The sequence below is a fragment of the Sus scrofa genome, chromosome 3 (assembly GCF_054392235.1).
Source record: "Sus scrofa isolate SSC_HxYL_T2T_F1_AM1 chromosome 3, Sscrofa_HxYL_maternal_Yorkshire_Landrace_v2.0, whole genome shotgun sequence".
Classification (NCBI taxonomy): Eukaryota; Metazoa; Chordata; class Mammalia; order Artiodactyla; family Suidae; genus Sus; species Sus scrofa.
This window is the reverse complement of record NC_139385.1, coordinates 85,741,618-85,761,747: the sequence shown is the minus strand read 5'-3', so window position 1 is coordinate 85,761,747 and position 20,130 is coordinate 85,741,618. Positions and strand designations below refer to the sequence as shown.

The 20,130-nt window shown below is 46.5% G+C and overlaps 1 protein-coding gene across 10 annotated transcripts in view; it reads left to right on the top strand.

Moving 5' to 3' along the window:
• ARHGAP25 (Rho GTPase activating protein 25) overlaps positions 1-20,130 on the top strand; it is a 94,007-nt gene that overhangs the window by 60,367 nt on the left and 13,510 nt on the right. For 9 of the 10 annotated variants that reach the window (XR_014839677.1, XR_014839675.1, XR_014839676.1 and 6 more), the window contains 2 exons: positions 12,030-12,237; positions 17,392-17,524. Coding sequence is in view for 6 of the 10 variants with exons in the window: in XM_021087416.2 (XP_020943075.2) it covers positions 12,030-12,237; positions 17,392-17,524 (341 nt within the window). In the remaining 4 variants the exon portion in view is untranslated. Of the gene's footprint in view, positions 1-12,029; positions 12,238-17,391; positions 18,756-20,130 lie in introns of all 10 variants that reach the window. The other variant, XR_014839678.1, reaches the window with a different exon arrangement.

Below are 20,130 nucleotides of genomic sequence, written 5' to 3'. Positions count from 1 at the left end.
GAGCAAGCAGATGGGTGAGCAGCTGCCCTGGGTTTCTTTGGCACACAGGTTATTTGGGGCATACAAATGAAGGGGCAGAATATTCACTGGCGAAGGAGGGTCTTGGGAGGTCATACTCCCTGATTTTCACCCCCTGCCCGCTCCACCTTCCCAAAGGGAGGAGAGATTTTGGTCCTTATTTGGCCTTGATCAGAAGTGTCAAGGCCTTGGTGCTTGATGGGAATCTATCTACAAGGCTAATTGTATTGGAAGGAGGGCATAATAAGCAAAAGGTTACATTTAGATGCTGCAGATTCCTGCCTTTTCCCACCTTTCTTTGTCTGCCTCCAGGACACTTATCACCCAAAATTTGTGGTTTCCTGTTAGTCTGGAGCTTCCTGCTTTCTTTGTCTGCCCATGGACATGGCTGTTTACACGAGGGACACATGGTTTCCTGCTACCTGGCCTGTGCCCCCCCTTCCCTGCTCACACCTAGCTTTCTGCCTGCTGGTAACAGTTCCCACGGCACACCCAGCTCCTTCCTCTTGGCTCTTCCTGCCTCTGAACTGGCTCTACCTTGTCTGATTCTGAGACCAAGTCCAATGGGTGGGGGGGGGGGCGGGGGGAGCACAGTGAGGGGTCTCACAGTCCAAGCAGATCTTGAGCACCAGCTAGGGGTTCTACAGTTCAACTCAATTCTAACACTGTCCAGACAGAGATAGCTTCAGATTTTACAGGTTAAGGGCTCAGTCCTCCAACACTATGGAGTGGACTCGCCCCCCCCCACTATGGCGAGTCCAGATTGTCCTGTGCCTCTAACCAACAAGCTATAGATTGAAGGTGCCAATGATGTGGCTCGGCCTCTGTCACCTGTGCGGAGTACAAACTCAGAGACAGAGTTTTGAGTGCAGTAAAGGAGAGAAAGATAGCGTTATTGCTTTGCTGAACCCAGGAGGCCACAGCAGGCTAAGGCCTTAAAGACCATGCTCCCCTTGGGAGAAATTGGGAGGTGGTTTTATAGTTTGGGAGTGAAAAATAGGGCCATTGATACAGAGCAGGTAGAAGAGAGATTGCCTTGTTTTTCAAAGCTGGTTTTTAGGTGGTCCCAGAATTGGTTCTGATGATCCTTCTTTAGGAATGAAGAATGCCTCATCAGCATCTTCATTTGTTGAGGGTTTTAGTTCTGCTGAAGAATTCGAAGATAGTGTTAGGTATATTCCCTGAGGAGGAACCAGGACCCTGCCCCCAGGCTGCACTATTGTCTCTAGATGGCTCCTCCCAGGTGTCTGCATCCCCTCCCTTCCCTGAGTAACCACTGTTTGAACCTGCTTTTTGGCACGCAGTCTTGGAGGCTGAAGCTCATTCCCCCGAAACAATAAGTGGGGGACACAGGAAAGCTTGTGGGTCCGGGAACCCCACAGGGCTCTGCTTGGGTTTCAGTTCCCTGGGTTCAAATAATTTGCGAGAGAGACTCACAGAACAGAGGAAGCCAGTTTACTTACTAGGTTACTGGTTTATTATAGGACAAAACCTAGATAGAGAAGATACACGGGAAAGGGAGAGGGAAGGGACACAGAGATTCCATGCCCTCTGCTAGTGCCCCGCGGTCACCACCTCCTGTGGGCACCAAGCCAGAAGCTCTCTGAACCCTTTCTTTTGGGTTTGTACGGAGGCTCTCTTGCATAGACAGGGTGGATTAAATCTTTGGCCATTGGTGATTAAACTCAATCACCAGCCCCTCTCCCCTTCTCAGCCTTTGGGACTTAAAGTCCAAACCCTGGCAACCAGCTCCAGCCTCAGCTAGGATTCCAAAGTCACCTCTTTAACATAACAAAAGCCACTTTAATGCTCGAATCACAGGAAATTCCAAGAGCTCTAGGAACTCTCTCAGGAAATGGGTGGAAGACCAAATATATATATTTTTTTATTATAAATCATACTATTCTAACTGGGAGTGGAACTTTGTGTGCATCTTGGTGTTCCAGCCTTTTTCTTCCTTAGGCAGATAATCTCTCCTTCTCTCTCTCTCTCCCCTACTCTTTCCTAAGGGCTTGGCTGGAAAGGTTAGATTAGCTTTTTCCCCAGAAATTCTGGATACGATCCTACATTTTCCCAATTTAAGTAGAAGAAAGGGAAGGAAGGTGATCATATGTCAACTTCTGGTGCCTTGTTCCCAGGCTCACAGTTGCCCGTTTTCCCCAAACCACCCCTTCCTTTTAGGTAGAGGGTTCTGCCTTCCCAGAAAGTGTCCACATGGAAACTTGATCTCTGTCCCAACCCCAGAGGGCTGGCAGCCACCTTGCAAATTGTCACTTAGTCTTGTGGGACCTGCTTTGCTGTCTTCCTCCGGAGGCTGGCCTCTGAGTTTTGCTCTCTGGCCTTTGCAGGGTGCATTAGCACTGCACTAAATTGTGCCTACGGCTCCATCCAAGCAGGTTATAAGACCTTTAAGCATCTTTGTGTGTTTGCCAGCACAAGTCATGGAGCATAAAAGTATTGAATTGTGGAGTTCCCGGCGTGGCTCAGTGGTTAATGTATCCGATAGGAACCATGTGGTTGCGGGTTCAATCCCTGGCCTTGCTCAGTGGGTTAAGGATCTGGCGTTGCCGTGAGCTGCGGTGTAGGTCGCAGACGTGGCTCAGATCCCGAGTTGCTGTGGCTCTGGTGTAAGCCAACAGCTGTAGCTCCAATTGGACTCCTAGCCTGGGAACCTCCATATACCTTGGGTGCAGCCCTAAAAAGCCAAACAAACAAACAAACAAACTGAATTGTTATATACCTTGGGTTCCTTTTCTCCCTCTCATTTCTTCAGGTCTCTGCAGCCTTCAGAGCATGCTTTCACAACCCACAGGGCAGTGTAGCTTGTGGGAGTGTGGTCTCTTGAGTCACTGTTAACCCACGTGTCCTGCTTCTTTCTCTCTAGCTAAATGGGACTTAACAAGGGATGATTCTTATGGATTTTCATTAATTTCCTCACCCTTCTTCCCCTGAGACCCTACACCTGGCAGAAATTTATTTATTCATTTATTCAACAAGTATTTCTTGAGCATTGTCATGTGCCAAGTGCTGTGCCAGCCCTGGGGGGTACCACAGGGAGAGAGAAAGAGGAGAGAGAAAAAGAAAGGACAACATCTTTACTCTCAAGGCGCTCACAATCTGCTAGAAGACACAGAAAGGAAGCAAAACCCCCAAGGAAAACTAAAATTAAAACCGAAAAGTACCGTGAAGAAAAAACTCATGATGCCGCGTGGGGAAAATAAAGTCTTCACTGGGAGTTCCCTGGTGACTCAGCAGGTTAAAGATCTGGCATTGTCACTGCTCTGGCTCTGGTTACTGCCATGGTGCAGGTCCGATCCCCAGCCCAGGAACTTCCAAATGCCCTGAGTGAAGCCAAAAAAAAAAAAAAAAGTCTTTGTCAGGAAGCTCAGGGCAGGGTGCTCCCATCGTGGTTCAGCAAAAAGGAATCTGACTAGTATCCATGAGGATGCAGGTTTGACACCTGGCCTCACTCAGTGGGTTAAGACTGTGGTATTACTGTGAGCTGTGGTGTAGGTTGCAGGCGTGGCTTGGATCGGCCAGCAGCTGCAGATCCGATTGGACCCCCAGCCTGGGAACTTCCAAAAGACAAAAAAAGCTCAGGGACGGTCCCTGAACTGGAGATGAAGGCCAGTAGGGGCCAACCAGGCAGAGAAGGGGGAAGAAAGGAGAAGAGAACCGTGTCTCGGTCAGAGGAATAGCATGTGCCAAAGTCCTGTGGCAGAAAGGAGAAAGGGGCCCTGGAGGGAAGCAAGGTGAAAACAGTGGAGACAGTCTTGTTAAAGATGCAGGTCTTCATCCTAAGGTAGTTTGCATGAGGGTGGGGGTGGTGGAGATGGAGAGAAGCAAACAGGTTTGCACAACGTTTCAGGAGTAACATTACCGGAACGTGGGAGTGAATTTGACCTGGAGAGAGAGCGTGTTGTCAACGATGAGTCCTCCATTCCTGGCCTCTGAGTTCATGGAGAAAGGAACTTGGATGGCAGCATCACACTGCCCAGGCCCTTCCTAGCAGTCCCGCCCCAGCCTATGCCCCCATGATGCTGAGTCCATTTCAAGTCTCCTGGGCGTGTCGAGTTGGCTTGCTGCACTCTTTGCTAAACCCTCTCAGAGCGGGGGTGGTGGGGGGCGGAGAACATCCTCTCATTTTAATCCAGCAACCCACCTCCAAAAACCTTCTCTCTGAAGGCTCAACTGAGCCACGTGCCTCTCAGTCATTTCCAGGGAAGGGTGGGCCGGCTTCATCAGCACTAAGTGAAATCCTGTGTTCCTGCCAGAGGCTTTGATATATGGGACGATGCTGGCAAGAGCTGGGGCTGGGGCGGGGGGAGGATCTTTTTTTAATTTTTTTAATCCACCTCCATGGAATCGCTTGAATGGCAGTTGACAATTAGCTGCTAAGTAAAAGGAGGCACTTATTTTTATTGCAGGGGGCCTTGACAGCTTTATGTTCACTCTTTAAAAGCCCAGAGTCCTGTGTGTAAAGGTGAGCGGGGAGGAGAAGTAGTGTGGGAAGGAGGAAGGGAGGGCCAGGGGCAGGTGCCGACAGATCCCATGGTTTCTGTGCCGGAGTCTGAACCCGAGCAGTTATTTACAAGGATGTGCTGATCTGGAAGCCAGAGAGGATGGTTCCTCCAGCCTGGGGAGGACGGAAAGCCTGAGGCTGGCCCGGCAGAAACCACGATTCCTCGGCCCCCGCCATGCCTCATATTCCCATGCCGCGGTGGGAATGGGGCTGTGGCTTCCCTGCTCTGGCACTGCTCTTTTGCTGGAATTTCAGGAAAAAAAACCCCAAACTCCAGAAGAAAGGTATTTCTTTTCTCTTTGGGGATTCAGTTCTTTCACTAAAAGACACTTGGCCCCGTTCCCCTTTCCTCTCCTGGCTGAGATGGAGATGCTCCGGGGACTGGCCAGTGGGGATGACAGAGCCAGTGGGGAGGAGGGAAAAAGGGGCAGGGCAGCACTTGGTGACCTGGGCTGACTGAAGGTGGGTGGAAGGGGCTCTTGGGCTGAATGCAGGAGTGTTTGAGCTCTGATAAAAGAGGATCTAAGGTAGAAAGGAAGGGGACAGCTCCTCCTTCTCCTGGTGCTTCCCGGGACCAACACAGTGTTCTGGGGTTTTCCAGCCAATCTGGGGAGGGGGCTTGAGAAGTAGAGGATGGAGGATGGCTTGAGAGCAGAGGCTGGGCTTCACCCTATATCCCCTCCTCTCGAGACTGTTTTATTCCACTGACTTTAAACAAGAAGGATTAAAGCCCCGATTTTAGAATCACAGGGCAAATGCAACCTTGGACAAACACCTAAGCCGAGCCTCAGTTTTCTCATCTGTAAAATGGAACAATGTGTTCTACTTTGTGAAGTTCTTACGAGGGCTAAACAAGAACACACATGAACGTTTTTTAGGGTGGGTAGTTTGTCAGAAAATTAGCTTAATTAAATGTGTGAATTATGAGATCACATAGTAGAATTCATTAAGATTTGCACTGGTTTAGATGGAAATGCATCTGGTAATGGTGCCAGGGTCAGAGTGATGGGCAGTGGTGAGTGGCCGAGTGGCCTGCTGAGGGTAGAAAGAACAGCAGGGTGCTAGTTCCTTGAAGGGCTGCGTGTGAGCTGGGAGGGGACAGCATAGAAAGGGGCCTCTTGCTTTCCTTGGGGTGGAAAATGGTCTTTGAGTATCATGCCCTGTCTGCGGTCTTCTGCCTTCACTGGTCACTTCCCTAGGATTCCTGGGTCACTTATTCCCTCATTGCTAAGCCATTTCATGTCCACTTGGGATCAAAGGGCAGCAATCAGAACCAGAAGTCAGAGGTAGATAGAACTCAGGATTGGGTCTATGGAGTTCTAGGGATGTTTTGGCTTTTATACTCCTTACCTGCGATGGGAGATGAAGCATGGCGAAGCATGGTGTAAACCAGCTGAAGAATCGAGGATGCCCTTCCTCTCGTGCCAGAAGGGACCTGCGGGCCTGATGGCTCTAGAGCAGGCAGCTCTCATTTCTTGTTGGTGGGAATAGCTTGGGCTGATTTCTAGGCTGCAGCTGGAAAGTTCAGAGTCTTCCTCATATGGGGATATTTAAAGCTGTGCGATTATGAAGGACTTGCACCCGAGGAAGGGAAGTGCTGGGACCCTTCGGCCTTTAGAGGACAGGGAGAAAGGAGGAGGAAGAGCTGAGGAGGCTGAGACGGAGGAGCTAATGCAGTGAATGGAGAAACCAAAGTCATGTGAGAGATTGTCTCAAGAAAGAGGGGTGATTGCAGAGGAACTTATTCATAAAACAGAAAGACACACACAGACTTAGAAAACAAGATTATGGTTACCAAAGGGGACAGCTGCGGGGGCAGGGAGGATAAATTAGGGGTTTGAGATTAACGTGGACACTGCACTGTTTGTAAAATAAGTAAACAAGGACCTGCTGTATAGCACAGGTAACTCAATATCTTGTAATAACTTATAATGGGAAAGAATCTGAAAAAGAACATATCTGTATCTGTATCTGTCTCTATTATCTATCTGTCTATCTATCCATCTATCCGTATCTGATTCGCTTTGCTATACACCTGAAACTAACACAATGTTGTAAACTAATTCTACCTCAATTAAAAAAAAAAAACATTTAAAGAGAAAGCAGCAACACAACACTGTAAATCAACTATACTTCAATAAAATTTTAAAAAATGGAAAAAAAAATAAAAAAGGAGAGGCCATTTGCTGTGTCACACTTTGACGATGGAGTTGAGACTGTGACCCCTGGATTTTAAAAATGTAGAGGCCATTGATCAACTTGACAAGCTCAAGTTTGGAGAAGTGCTGACCAGAGTACATTCAGGAGGGCAAGGATGGAGAAGAGGAGTGGGAGACGGCAGGTAACAGCTCTCTGAGGGCTGGTCCATCATGTGCCAGGCTCAGTGCCAGGAGATAAAAATAGATGGTGAGCCAGACGGGCTGTCTGCCTCTGAGGAGCCCACAGTCCAGTGGAAGAGAGATGTTTAAATAAATCATCATAAAATGACCTGAGAAGTAGGGACATACACACAGGGAAAGCCTTGAGTGCCACTGCTTTTGAGGAGAAGACATTTGAACTTAGGCTGCGGGAAAATCAGGTTGCCAGGTGAGGAGGAGGAAGGGCATTTGATCCAGAATTTTCAAGAGAAAGACCACTTTTCATTCTGTCTATCATAATACAGTTGCCACTGTAATCTAAGCTACCGAAGAGCCTGGCCCACAGCAGATGCTCCGTCTAGATTTGTACAAAAATGGTTTTGTAAATTCCTGTGAAAGGAATTTGCAGGAAATAAAATGACAAAGGAAACCATTACAATAATTTTGACAGTAGCCGTGAGGGTAGAGAAGAGAGAATTTCATGCATATTTTAAATGTCTTGGTCTGTTTGGCAGGCAGGGGATTTTGCAGATCATTCTAATGCTCACACTTTTGCTAATCAGGTTAGTCGTGCGTGTAGGTTCCTTGTGTTAATGGGTTTGTATTCTCAATGCCTAGGAAAGTACCTGCTGATTGATGGCTTGGCTGAATGAATGCTATTGACTGTGAGGAGGTCAGTAGGAGAAGTGGTGGGTGGGGTGAGAGTGAGATCGGAGAAGACATTGGGAGAACCTCCGTTAGATATTGGACTTAAGGCAACAGAAGAGAGAAAGAAGTGATGGAGACAGAGATGATAGGGAGAAAGAGATTAGACCAGGTATGCAGATTTATAAATTGTCAGTTTCTGGGTGATAGCCAAATGCATGGAATTATATGAACTTTCCCAAGGATGGAGTCTAGAGGGAGGAGACGCCGGAATACTAGGAAATGACACACTGAAGGAGCAGGTGGAAGAAAGGGACAAGTACAGGAGCCTGCAGAGGGATGAAACTGGAATGACAGTACATGATTTCATAGCCACATAGGAAGAAAGTCTTGAGGAGGTAGCCGAATCAACACCATCAGAGTCTTCAGAGAAGACTAGCAGTGTGGAATGAACTTAGGCCAGAATTGGCCATTAGGGGGCACGAGAAATCCTAGTGAGCAGATTGGATGGGAAGATGTAGCTAATGAAACCAGACTGAGATGGGGTGAGAGGTTAAGTGAGAAGAAGTAGAGGCTGTGCGTCTGTCTGTGTCTTTCCAGAAATGAACATGTTTTTCTATGAGTATATCAATGAAGGAAAGAAAGGCAAGTATTGATTGATTGCATGAGCGTGGGGGTGGAACATTATTCTTTAATAAATTGCTGAAGACTTAGACTCACATGCTCTTTCAATGTAAGATATTCAGGAGTGGAGTCCTGGAGGAGGTGGAAAGAGATGGCTCCTATAGTTCAAGAAAGCATTGTCTTAGAGAAAAGCAGAGGGTACTTTTCTTCCTTAGGAGAGGCAGAGACAGGAGATGATGGGGTCCTCTATTTGGGGAGGTGAGGAAACGAGGAGACAAAGTCACCTGCTGAGACAGAAGGGAGAGAATGGGTAGTGAGCTCAAGGGAGTGGTGAAGATTTGGATGCAAGGTCTTCCGAGGGTTGATATGCTCTGTTCCTCAGTGGCTTGAAGAAGGCATGGAGGGGAGAGTGGAAGTCGGCAGAGTGAGATGCTGGAGGGAAAAGGAAGGTGGGGAAAGGAGTGTCCTGGGGAGAATGACATTGAGCCACTGACTATGGGCCATGGAAGGAAGAGACGACGAGCACAGGACAAGCCTGAGAGACTCACATGGGGGGGAAATTTGATGGACTGGCTGTGCAGAGGGGTGTAAGGAGGAGCTTGAGTCCAGATCGTCTGCCTCAGAAATGGAGCTCATGGTGGACAGCTCTACATCTCCACGAACACTATGCCGTCGTGTCTGGGATATCTGCCCTTACTGGGATCCATTGACTACTTGAGTTCAAGTTTCAGCTCCTCTGAAACACATCTGCTCCCTTTGAGAAGCCCTCAAAGGGAATTTTACAAAGGCCCTGTTGCCTATGTTTTAAGTCTTATCATTTCAATCATTCCTCTCCAATTTGGGGAGAATATCTATCTGGCTTCTTTCACAAACAAATAGAAACCTGATTCTTTTTTTTTTTTTTTTTAATGTGTTTCAAAACTTCATTTATTTGATTGTTGGAAATTTAAAATTCCATTTATTAACACTTGTGTAATTAAAGTAGAACCAGAGAAATGCATCTTGAAACAATGCTTCCATACTGTATTATTTTGCTATCAGGCCTATTTAAATTTTTTTTTTTTTTTTTTTTTGTCTTTTTGCCTTTTCTAGGGCTGCTCCCGCAGCAAATGGAGGTTCCCAGGCTAGGGGTCCAATCGGAGTTGTAGCCGCTGGCCGACACCACAGCCACAGTAACTCGGGATCCAAGCTGAGTCTGCAACTTACACCACAGCTCATGGCAACGCTGGATCCTTAACCCACTGAGCAAGGCCAGGGATCCAACCCGAAACCTCCTGGTTCCTAGTCGGATTCGTTAGCCACTGTGGCACGATGGGAACTCCTAAAAAAATTTTTTTTAATTCAAAAATTTTTTCAAATTGAAGTATAGTTGATTTCCTAGAAACCTGATTCTATATAGGTCCTGACATCCTCCAATTGTTTCTCATTATTTTGCATGAGGTCCTTTCATTGTAAAGCGAGAACTCTGTCTCCCAGTCCCTTACCTGTCTGCTCCTGGCACATGCAGGGCACGCAATAGATGTTGGCGTTATTCCAGAAGGGATACAGGTGCACGGAGTGGGGACGGCACCCCTCAGGCTGGGTCGGGGAAAACTGAGCAAAGGTGATGCTATTGAGTTGGGCCAAGGAAGACATAGACTCTTAGTAGATGGGGAAGGGAGTGATGAACAGACTGGGCAGCAGGAAGAACCTGCCCAAGGGCAGGAGGGCTGGAGGATGCTGTGGGCTTTGGGAACATCAGGCTGAGGTGCCTTTAGGGGTGTGGGTGGAAGTCAAGCCAGAAAGGTAGGTGGGGGCCAGGCTGAATGCCAACCTAAGGCTTTCAAATTTTAGCCATAGAAATATCTTAGCAAACAGTTTCACTGGGAATGCTGTTAAGCCAAACACACAAACCGCAGGTCTGGTTGGGAGTAGCGAGCAGAGAGGCCCACCTGCTCGGTTCCTCCTAAACGCTCTCACATTCCAGCAGCAGAGGTGATGAGGGAGGGGCTTCTAAGGAAGCCCTGGAGCTTTGAGGGGTAATTTGAAAAACGCTGCTGTGGCAGTTGGGAAAGAAATGGGAGACTGCTAAAAACAGGGGCAAATATATCCAATCTCTTGGGATAGAACATGATGGAAGATAGAATGAGAAAAAGAATGTAAATATATGTGTGACAGAGTCACTTTGCTGTAAAGCAGAAATTGGCACAACAATGTAAATCGACTATAATAAAAATAAACAAAAAACAGAGGCAAATGTGCTCAGGCAGATCAGTTGTTTAGGAAGGTAAATAGCAAGAGGGTTTTGTTTTGTTTTTTGCTTTTTAGGGCTCTACCTGCCGCATATGGAAGTTCCCAGGCTAGGGGTCGAATCAGAGCTGCAGCTGCCGGCCTACACCACAACCACAGCAATGCCAGATGGGAGCCACATCTGCAATTTACACCGCAGCCTGTGGCTACGCCAGATCCTCAACCCACGGAGCCAAGGTCAGGGATGGAACCCACTTCCTCATGGATCCTAGTTGGGTCTGTAACCCACTAGGGACCACTGGAACTCCCAGCAGGAGGGTTTTGAACAGTTACAGGAGTGGAGGCCACAGTAGTGGGAGGTGGGAGGAGCCCTGCCTGGCCTGGGGCAGAGGGGAAAGGAAAAGACTCAACAGATTCCAGAACTCGCTACAGCTCTTTGAATGTGCAATGCACGTTCATTAGAGACTGGATAAAAGGGACCAACCAGACAGAGAATTCCCGGGTGGGGCGTGGGGGAGAGGGGACCAAAGGGCTTTGTCCTAGGGATTGGAGTGGTCAGTGTAGCAGGGTCTTAATTATGACAGAGAGAAAACCAGGCAGGACAGAGCTGAAAGCATGAATCTCTGAAACACGAAGGACATGGGGCCCTGGTGGGGAAATGGGTAGCGAACCAGCGTCCTGATTTATAAACAGCCTCATGACACAGCTGGGGTGGGGAAATTATAAAACAAGTGCCGGCGGGGCTGGGTGGAGCTGGTCCACACTTGCTTCGCTGGAGGCAGTGTAACTGGGAAAAAATATTTTTGGAAAGCAATTTGCATACGGTAGTCATTAAAACGTTCAAACCACTTGACCTAGTGATGTGGGAATCTGCTCTGAGGAAAGAGTTCAAAAGAAAGAAACGCCTATGTTCTTCTATCCAAATATTAATGCATTAACTTAGCAATAAGTTAGAAATGATATATTGCACTATATACATTCAAAGAACTCTGCTAGGGGTGTGTAACCTTGTTCTCTGTGGCAATAAGAGTAAATAATGTAAATAATGTAATGTATAGTAAATAATGTAAATTATTTAAAATGCCACAATGGTTTAATACAGCACGAGACATCCGCGTGACTATTCTGCTTTAAGGCTACAGGACACAAGCAGGGTTCAAAGTGGCCTGTTTTCTATTGCGGCTAAGAGTACATTCTCTTGAGTTTGCTGCCTGGGCTTGAATTCTGACTGTACCCTGCCCTGGCACTCAGCCTTGGCAAGTTCATTAGTTCCTCTAGGACTCAGCGTCTTTAATAGCAAGGCTGGATATAACAACACCCCCACGGCAGGAGGTTGCTGTCAAGATTAAACGAGAAAGGTTTTACGAAGTACTTAGCACAATGCCCAGCACACAAGCACCTAATAAAAGTGAGGTGTTTGACTCTGGTAAATGTGGATCAACAGAAAAAGACAGATTGCCTCAAATTTACAGCCCCCACTTTGTAGCCCCAGGGACTATTATGTGTGCTTTGTCTTCTGTATTTTTTCAGTATCATTGCAGTCAAGGGCTACAAAGAAAATCAAGGAACAAGGTACTTTGACCTATCAGTTTTTCCAAAGGAGTGATGGGCAGGCTCTGCTTTTCTCTCCCCAGCGGTGTTCGGCCAGCGCTTGGATGAGACCGTGGCCTATGAGCAGAAATTTGGCCCCCACCTGGTGCCCATCCTGGTGGAGAAGTGTGCCGAGTTCATCCTGGAGCATGGCCTGAATGAAGAGGGCATCTTCCGACTGCCTGGGCAGGACAACCTGGTGAAGCAGCTGAGAGATGCTTTTGACGCGGGGGAGCGGCCCAACTTTGACAGGTACGCTTGTCTTCACCTCGACTCCCTTGTGCCCTGCTTGGCGGAGAGGACCTCTCTTTACTCGCGTTGAGCAGCTCTGGGACATGCATGGATGCTTCCCTGGCTTGCAACAGAAAGAGCCTTTTGTTTTGCTCATAATGCAGGATTTGGGAGCCTGGAGCATAATGCGGGATTGGGGTCATTAATGCTGATCATTTACATGAGAGATGATGTGAAGGAGATCTGGGGCCTCGATGGGCAGCTGAGAGGTGTTAGGCTATGGGGGGAAGGGAAGTGCGACCTAAGGGAGAAGGATGCAGCTCGGTTCAAAGTCCGTGCTGGGGAGCGGAGGAGGAATGGAGAATTGCTGAGCTGGCCGTGCAGACTCTGGGGGGTAGATAAGGTGCAGGTCTATACGCAAGGGCTCTAAAAGTCTTCCTCAGCTTTCCAGAAATGGCCGGAACCAGGACATCTTGTTCGTTTGGGAGACCACAGTGGTCTGCAATTCTGAACTTGGTCTCCAAACCTTTGGAAGGGAGTACATACTGATGTCTTGGCAGCCTGGCATTCTCCCAAGTCTCCTCTGTGGAGGTTGCCCAGCCCTGTTGGGGGCATTTCAGGTGCAGTGACATTTCTTCCACCATCCCCCTCCTGCCTCGCCTGCTGCAGCCACCTAGCCAAGGTTTTCTTCTCTGCCACGCTTGGCCGGAACAACCCGTACCTGCCATTGTACCCTCTCAGCCCATTGTGCAATATTCACTCCAGTTGCCTGCATGCACTTGTCCTGCTGGCAAGAAACAGCCATCGTTCTTTCCAAATCAGCAGCCTATAAACCAAGATTTAGTGAGATGAGCCTGAACTCTATCCAATTTCGAAAGGTTAAAATCTTCCAAGAGCTTATTTATGATTGAGGACTAGGGCTGGTCCTAGGAAAATCATGAATAGCTAAGTACCATGCTGTGTGAACCATTCTCCCTGCTCCCAACCTCCCACACGAGTAATGCCCCTTGTCCCTCCAAAGCATCACTGAGACTTGTCTGTTTCTCTCTCTTCTCACAGCTACTGTCTGAGTTTGGGGCACCATATGACTGTCTCTGCTGCCCTTGGTATGCCATAGTTAATTTATCAAGGTGCTGTATTGTAACAGAAGAGCAACAGGTGAAGTTGTTTCTGAAGATATAGCAGGTTATGGGCATCAAATTTACAGAACGTTCAGCAGGACCATAAATCCCATTTCATTATCAGGCACCTGTTCAATCAAAAGCTCACTGCTTTTATATTCACTTTTCTTCTGATGTTTTTAATTAGCTTTGCATTGATCAGAAGAGATGGACAGGTTCTTGCCAAGGCAATGAAAACAGTCAGCCTGGAAGAATAGAAGTGACTGCAGGGATTGCCAAACACCTGCCTGAGGCTTGAGCTCTGCATCTATAAAGTCAGCCTGGGTGGTGGAGTCAGTATCTTTGAGTCTTATGAAATATTGAGGGCTGGAGGGAAGAAAGTTACCACACCTTGTCGTGACAGCTCCTCTCCCGGTATGGAAGGGTAGCACTTATACATCCAGAAATAGGAAGGATCATTTGGGGTTCTTCAGGGTCATCCCACGGCCGACCCTTGGGTTGTGACATCATGGTCTTCTCCATTGGTCCTGTGTGCAGTTCCACCATGAGATCCTCCAAGCTGCCTCATTATAATGAAGAAAAACAAAGGCACTCTTGTTTGGTAGATTCTAGTGCAGATGTATCTGGCTCTCATTAAACATACAAATATGAATTTAAAAATCTCTTTGTTGGGTTTTCACTGGGCTGGATACAGCCAATAAATAGAGCTAATACCCTTCCAATATTTATATTTTTGTGAGAAAAGGACACACATATATGCCACATTATAAGGTCAGTGGTGCAAGGAAAGTGTCACCAGACCCTTTGAGTGGTCTTGGCTAATCTCTGATGGATCAGGCATTGAACTCAACATGCTCTTAGTCTTTCATTTAAAAAAAAAATCATATTGGAGTTCCCGTCGTGGCACAGTGGTTAACGAATCCGACTAGGAACCATGAGGTTGCGGGTTCGATCCCTGGCCTTGCTCAGTGGGTTAAGGATCCAGCATTGCCGTGAGCTGTGGTATAGGTTGCAGACGTGGCTCGGATCCCGCGTTGCTGTGGCTCTGGTGTAGGCCAGTGGCTACAGCTCTGATTCGACCCCTAGCCTGGGAACCTCCATATGCCATGGGAGCGGCCCAAAGAAATAGCCAAAAAAAAAAAAAAAAAAAAAAGACAGATTAAAAAAAAAAATCATATAAAGGCTGTTCCCTTAGGTTGGAGGAAAAGCAAATTTGGGAAAAATCATACCGGAAACTGAGACCATAGCCATGACATCTGAGTCAGCCCTGTTATAACAGGGGCGCAGACCTTGAACCAAAAATTTAAAGAAATAACTGCATAGTTTCCATTGTGCTACATGATGAAAAATGAAAAATAGGTGGTACTACAAGAACTTAGGAGTTCCGTCATGGCACAGCGGAAATGAATCCAACCAGGAACCATGAGGTTGCCGGTTTGATCTCTGGCCTCTCTCAGTGGGTTAAGGATCCGGTGTTGCCATGAGCTGTGGTGTAGATCACAGACATGGCTCAGATCTGGTGTTGCTGTGGCTGTGGTGTAGGCCGGTGGATAGAGCTCTGATTCGACCCCTGGCCTGGGAACCTCCATATGCCGAGGGTGCGGCCCTAAAAAAAAAATAAATAAAAGGACAAAAAGACAAAAAAAAAAAAAAAAAAAAAAAAAAAAAAGAACTTAGACAAATAATCTAAGGGCAGGGGGAGCTTTTGACATAGTCTGGTGGGTTTAGGAAGGTCCCCTGAAAAATGACACTTAAGTGGAGACACAATAAACAAGCATGAGGAGTTAGCCAAGCCAAGCAGTGATCTTCCCTGGCAAAATGAATTGGGAAGCTTTCTGTGATGATTTATAATGGCTAATTGTGTTTTTTGGTGTTTGGTTTCTGCTGCTGCGGATGCCTGCCTCCTCTGCCTCCTGGAGGTGATCCCACCCCGCTGCCTCTATACCCTGCCCTCCCTGAAGCCGAGGAGGCCCTCACCACACCACAGCTTTTCTAAATACTTGGCACTGTCTCTTACAAAGACCACTTTTTCTTTTCCTTCCTTCCTTTCTTTTTTTATTTTACTTTAAAAATTTTTTTTTATCTTTTGTCTTTTTCTAAGGCTGCTCCCACGGCATAGGGAGGTTCCCAGGCCAGGGGTCGAGTCGGATCCATAGCCATTGGCCTACGCCAGAGCCACAGCAACTTGGGATCCGAGCTGCGTCTGCAATCTACACCATAGCTCACGGCAATGCCGGATCCTTAACCCAGTGAGCAAGGCCAGGGATGGAACCCGCAACCTCATTGTTCCTAGTCGGATTCATTAACCACTGCGCCAGGACGGGAACACCCTCTTTCTTTTTTTAAATTGAAGTATAGTTGCTTTACAATGTTTCAGGTGTACTAGCCATGTGATTCATTTATACATACATACATATATGTATGTGTGTTCTTTTTCAGATTCTTTTCCATTAAAAGTTTTTACAAGATATTGAATATAGTTCCCTGTACTATACAGTAGGTCTTGTTGTTTATTTTATATACAGTACTGTATATCTGTTCATCTCGAATTCCCAATTTTTCCTTCCATCCTCCTTTCCCCTTTGGTAACTGTAATTTTTTTTTTTTCTTTTCTGTTTTGGTTTGGTTTTTTAAATTTTATTGATGTAGAGTTGATGTGCAATGTTGTGTAATTTCTGCTATACAGCCAAGTGATTCAATTACACATATATGCAGATCCATTCCAATATGGGTCATCACAGAATATAGAGTAGATTTCCCTGCGCAACACAGCAGGTCCCCATGGACCATCCATTCCACATACCATGGTGTGCATGTGCCATCCCAAGCTTCCGATCCTTCCCTCCCCCACTACCCTTTCCCTTTGGGAACCATAGGTTTGTTTTCTATGTCTGTGAGTCTGTTTCTGTTTTGTAAATAAGTTCATTTATATCATTTTTTTTAGATTCCCCATATAAGTGATATCATAGGGTGTTTGCCTTTCTCTGACTTACTTTACTTAGTATGATAATCTCTAGGTCCATCCATGTTGCTGCAAATGGCATTATTTCAGTCTTTTTTTGTGGCAGGGTAACATTCTGTTGTGTAAATATACCATATCTTTATCCATTTATCTGTTGATGGACACTTAGGTTGTTTCCATGTCTTGGCTATAGTAAATAGTGTTGTTACGAAAATTGGGGTACACAATCAGTTTTTTGATGTGAAATGAACAAATATTTCTTCACTACTGAGTTTCAAGTATATGGTACTTGCAGACTCATTTTCTCTCAGAGAGCTGCAGAATAATGCAATAGCTCCATAAACCAGGGGTCAGCAGACTTTTCTTGAAGGGCCACATATGAAATATTTAGGCTTTGCAGACTGGATGGTCTCTGCTGCAGCTATCCAACTCTGCACTTAAAGCACGCAATCAGCCAAAGACAATACAAGAGTTCCTGTTGTGGCTCAGTGGGTTGAGAACCCAACATAATGTCTATGAGGATGCAAGTTCAATCTCTGGCCTTGCTTAGCGGGTTAAGGATCTGACGTTGCCACAATCTGCAACATAAGCTGCAGACATGACTCAAATCTGGCATTGCTGTGGCTGTGGCGTAGGCTGGCAGCTGCAGCTCCAATTTGACCCCTAGCCTAGGAACTTCCACATGCCGTGGTTGCAGCCTTAAAAACAAACAAACAAACAGACCAAACAAAAACAAAAACAAAAACAAAAAAACCCCCCAAAAAACTAGAGACTAAGTAGGTAAAGTGATTTGGAGAAAGAAGAAAGCAATGAAGACTAGAATAGTTTAACAGGTTTAATGGAAAAGCAGACCTTGTCTTTGAGGCGATTAGGTAGAAGAGATAAAGGAAAAGGTGTTGGGGGTTTTTACTCCAGAAGGAGAAGTAGCAAAAATATTTTGGTCAGATACATCTTTATCAGACTCTATGCTTCTGCAAAATTTCCCTTTGGAAGCTGAGATTTTATTCAGGGAATCACCATGAGGGGCAGGAGGGTGACGGTGAGAAGAGCCCTAGAGTTTTGCTTTCAAAAGCATTGCTTCTTTTCTTCCAGAGATACAGATGTGCACACAGTGGCCTCCCTGCTGAAGCTCTACCTCCGAGACCTCCCAGAACCAGTGGTTCCCTGGAGCCAGTATGAGGGGTTCCTGCTGTGTGGGCAGCTCATGAATGCAGATGAGGCAAAGGTTTGTATCTCAATAGAGTTAGTTGTCTTGCTTCAGAAGAAGGTGATGGTTGCAGAACACTCTGCCGACAGACAAACAACAGTGGATCAGGGACCCCGGAACTTTTGTCGAGATATTTTATCACACTGGAACTTCCTCAGCAATAAAAGACCAATGAAGCCAATCATGGTGATAGCCTTCACGGGATGTAGCACTCTAGCAAAGAACTGGGCTATCATCAAATACCCCCAAATCACTTTAAAATTAGTATGAGAAGGAAGATGCTTCTGAGAAGGGTTTCAAGCAATGTGTCGGTGCGGAGACCCACTGAGACACAAAGATTGACCAACCTGGAGGGTAGGTGAGCGTTCTGAATGTTCTAGCGCTGGGATGACCATGCATGTCAGACAGGGGTAGGCAATGGACACGTGGTCCAGAGAAAGGAAGGATGGGAGTTTTTCTTGGTTCATTTCAGCTGCAGCTGCCTGTAGGGTCTGTAGTCCTGTCTGCAGCATCACGCTTGCAGTGTTGCAGGTGGCATGCACAAGTTCAACCCAGGAGTCTTGATCCTTGTATAGATTATTTCCTTGAAGGCCTTATAGTCACCCATCACCACACTGGAGTCCTGTTCAACAAACTCACCAACCAGGAAAAGAAACTAATGAAACCCAGCCAACAATAATGAAACCTTTATGGTTTTTAACCAAGATTTGTGAAATTAAATGACTCACGAATGCTTTTGTGTTACACAGCTAACATAGAGGTCTACTTCCCCACTTTGGGGAAGTTAGTGTTTAGCACTACTGTGTTAAAAGCTTTCTCTGGCAAAGTGGTGCATGGAAAAAACTGGCAGTGAATTTAACTTTGATCTTGCCGTTTAGCCAATGATGCGTCTTCTTTGAGACTCAGTTTATTTACTTAGACCAAGAGAACTTTCTGTAATGATGGAACTGTAACATAACTGCAGTATCCAGTGTGGTAACCACCAGCCATACATGGCCACTAGGGACTGGAAATGTGGTTGGTGCAACTGAGGAATCACATTTCTGATTTTATTTTATTATTTAAAAATTTGTACTTAAAGAGACATGTGCAACAAGTGGCTATTGGATGGCACAAGCTGAGGCAAATTTCATAATGGCAGGATTGTTTTGAGGACTAAGGGGTATGTGTCACAAGTGAATGACATTTTACAATTATTGATTCTAGGGGTTTATTCTCCGCTTTTTTTTTTTTTTTTTTTTGTCTTTTTGCCACTTCTTGGGCCGCTCCCGTGGCATATGGAGGTTCCCAGGCTAGGGGTCTAATCGGAGCTGTAGCCACCGGCCTACGCTAGAGCCACAGCAACTTGGGATCCAAGCCACGTCTGCAACCTACACCACAGCTCACGGCAACGCCGGATCCTTAACCCACTGAGCAAGGCCAGGGATCGAACCCACAACCTCATGGTTCCTAGTCGGATTCGTTAACCACTGCGCCACGATGGGAACTCCCTATTCTCCGATTTATTTTAGAATTTGTTCTGTAGTATCCAGAAAAAGCTCTCTCTCTCCCCCATCTCTCTTTTAAATCATTGAAGAGATAGTGCTCTAGCCCTGGAACAAAGCAAAGCCACTTCTGTCCTGATGGAGAGAGAAGAGCCTCATGATCTGAGTAGACCCTGGCATAAGAAAAAAGGCGGCTTTATATTTCAACATTAGGAAAGGAAAAGCGTGACAGTGAGGCAGCTCACACACTAGAGCTGCTGTGGCTATTTTTCAAGCCCTCAGTTAGGTTGCATGATCTAGTATAGGATATTTTGTGTGTGATTCATGAATTTGGGGTGGGTTCGAAGAGGAGATGGAAAATCTCCTTTGTATAGTGTATCAGCTCACCTTTGCGAAAAGAATACAATTTCATGGAATTAGGTTTAAAAGCTGGCTGAAACAATGAATGTTACAGGTGGCATCTGGTCTCACTGCTTCAGAGAAAGTGAAGGAGGTCATGGATGCAATTCTGAGAGACTCTCACTCTTGAACTTCGCCCCTGAACTTCCTCGGTTTAGACCCACTTCTCCCAACTTTTCTCAATCCTGACATATTGAAGTGTTTCTAATCTAATGCACATCTGGACAGGGTGGGGGATCACAACCTCACTCGTAGGTGAAAATGTGTCAGGGGCAGTAGCTGGGAGGGGTGAGTCTCTGGCAATCTTGGCAATGAATTCACTTGACTTAATTGAAGAGGCGGGACTCAGTATGAAGCGGGTGTTCTAGATCCAGAGGTGTGGCACCGAGTAACCACCTGCAGGCTGACAGGCTGTGGGGTGCATTTTCTCAGGTTAGAGGAGGGTCTGAGTGTCTCATGTGCACTGGTGCCCTTTTGCAGTCATGATGTGGCAGACCGTGATTTATACACCCTACAGGGCCACAGGTGAAAAGAACAAAGAAAACTCCCTGTTCTTCCTCTTCCTGGCACACACTTTCCTTGTATAACTATCTCCTATCTTCGTGGTTCTCATGGACCTAGAATATTCGGACCTCTCACCTGTCCTCAGGTTGGTCTGTGTCCCAGCAAAACCATATTGCTTGAAGCCTGAGTTCTCAAAAATATCCTCCTTCTCTCAATAATTTTAAAGTGACTTGGGGG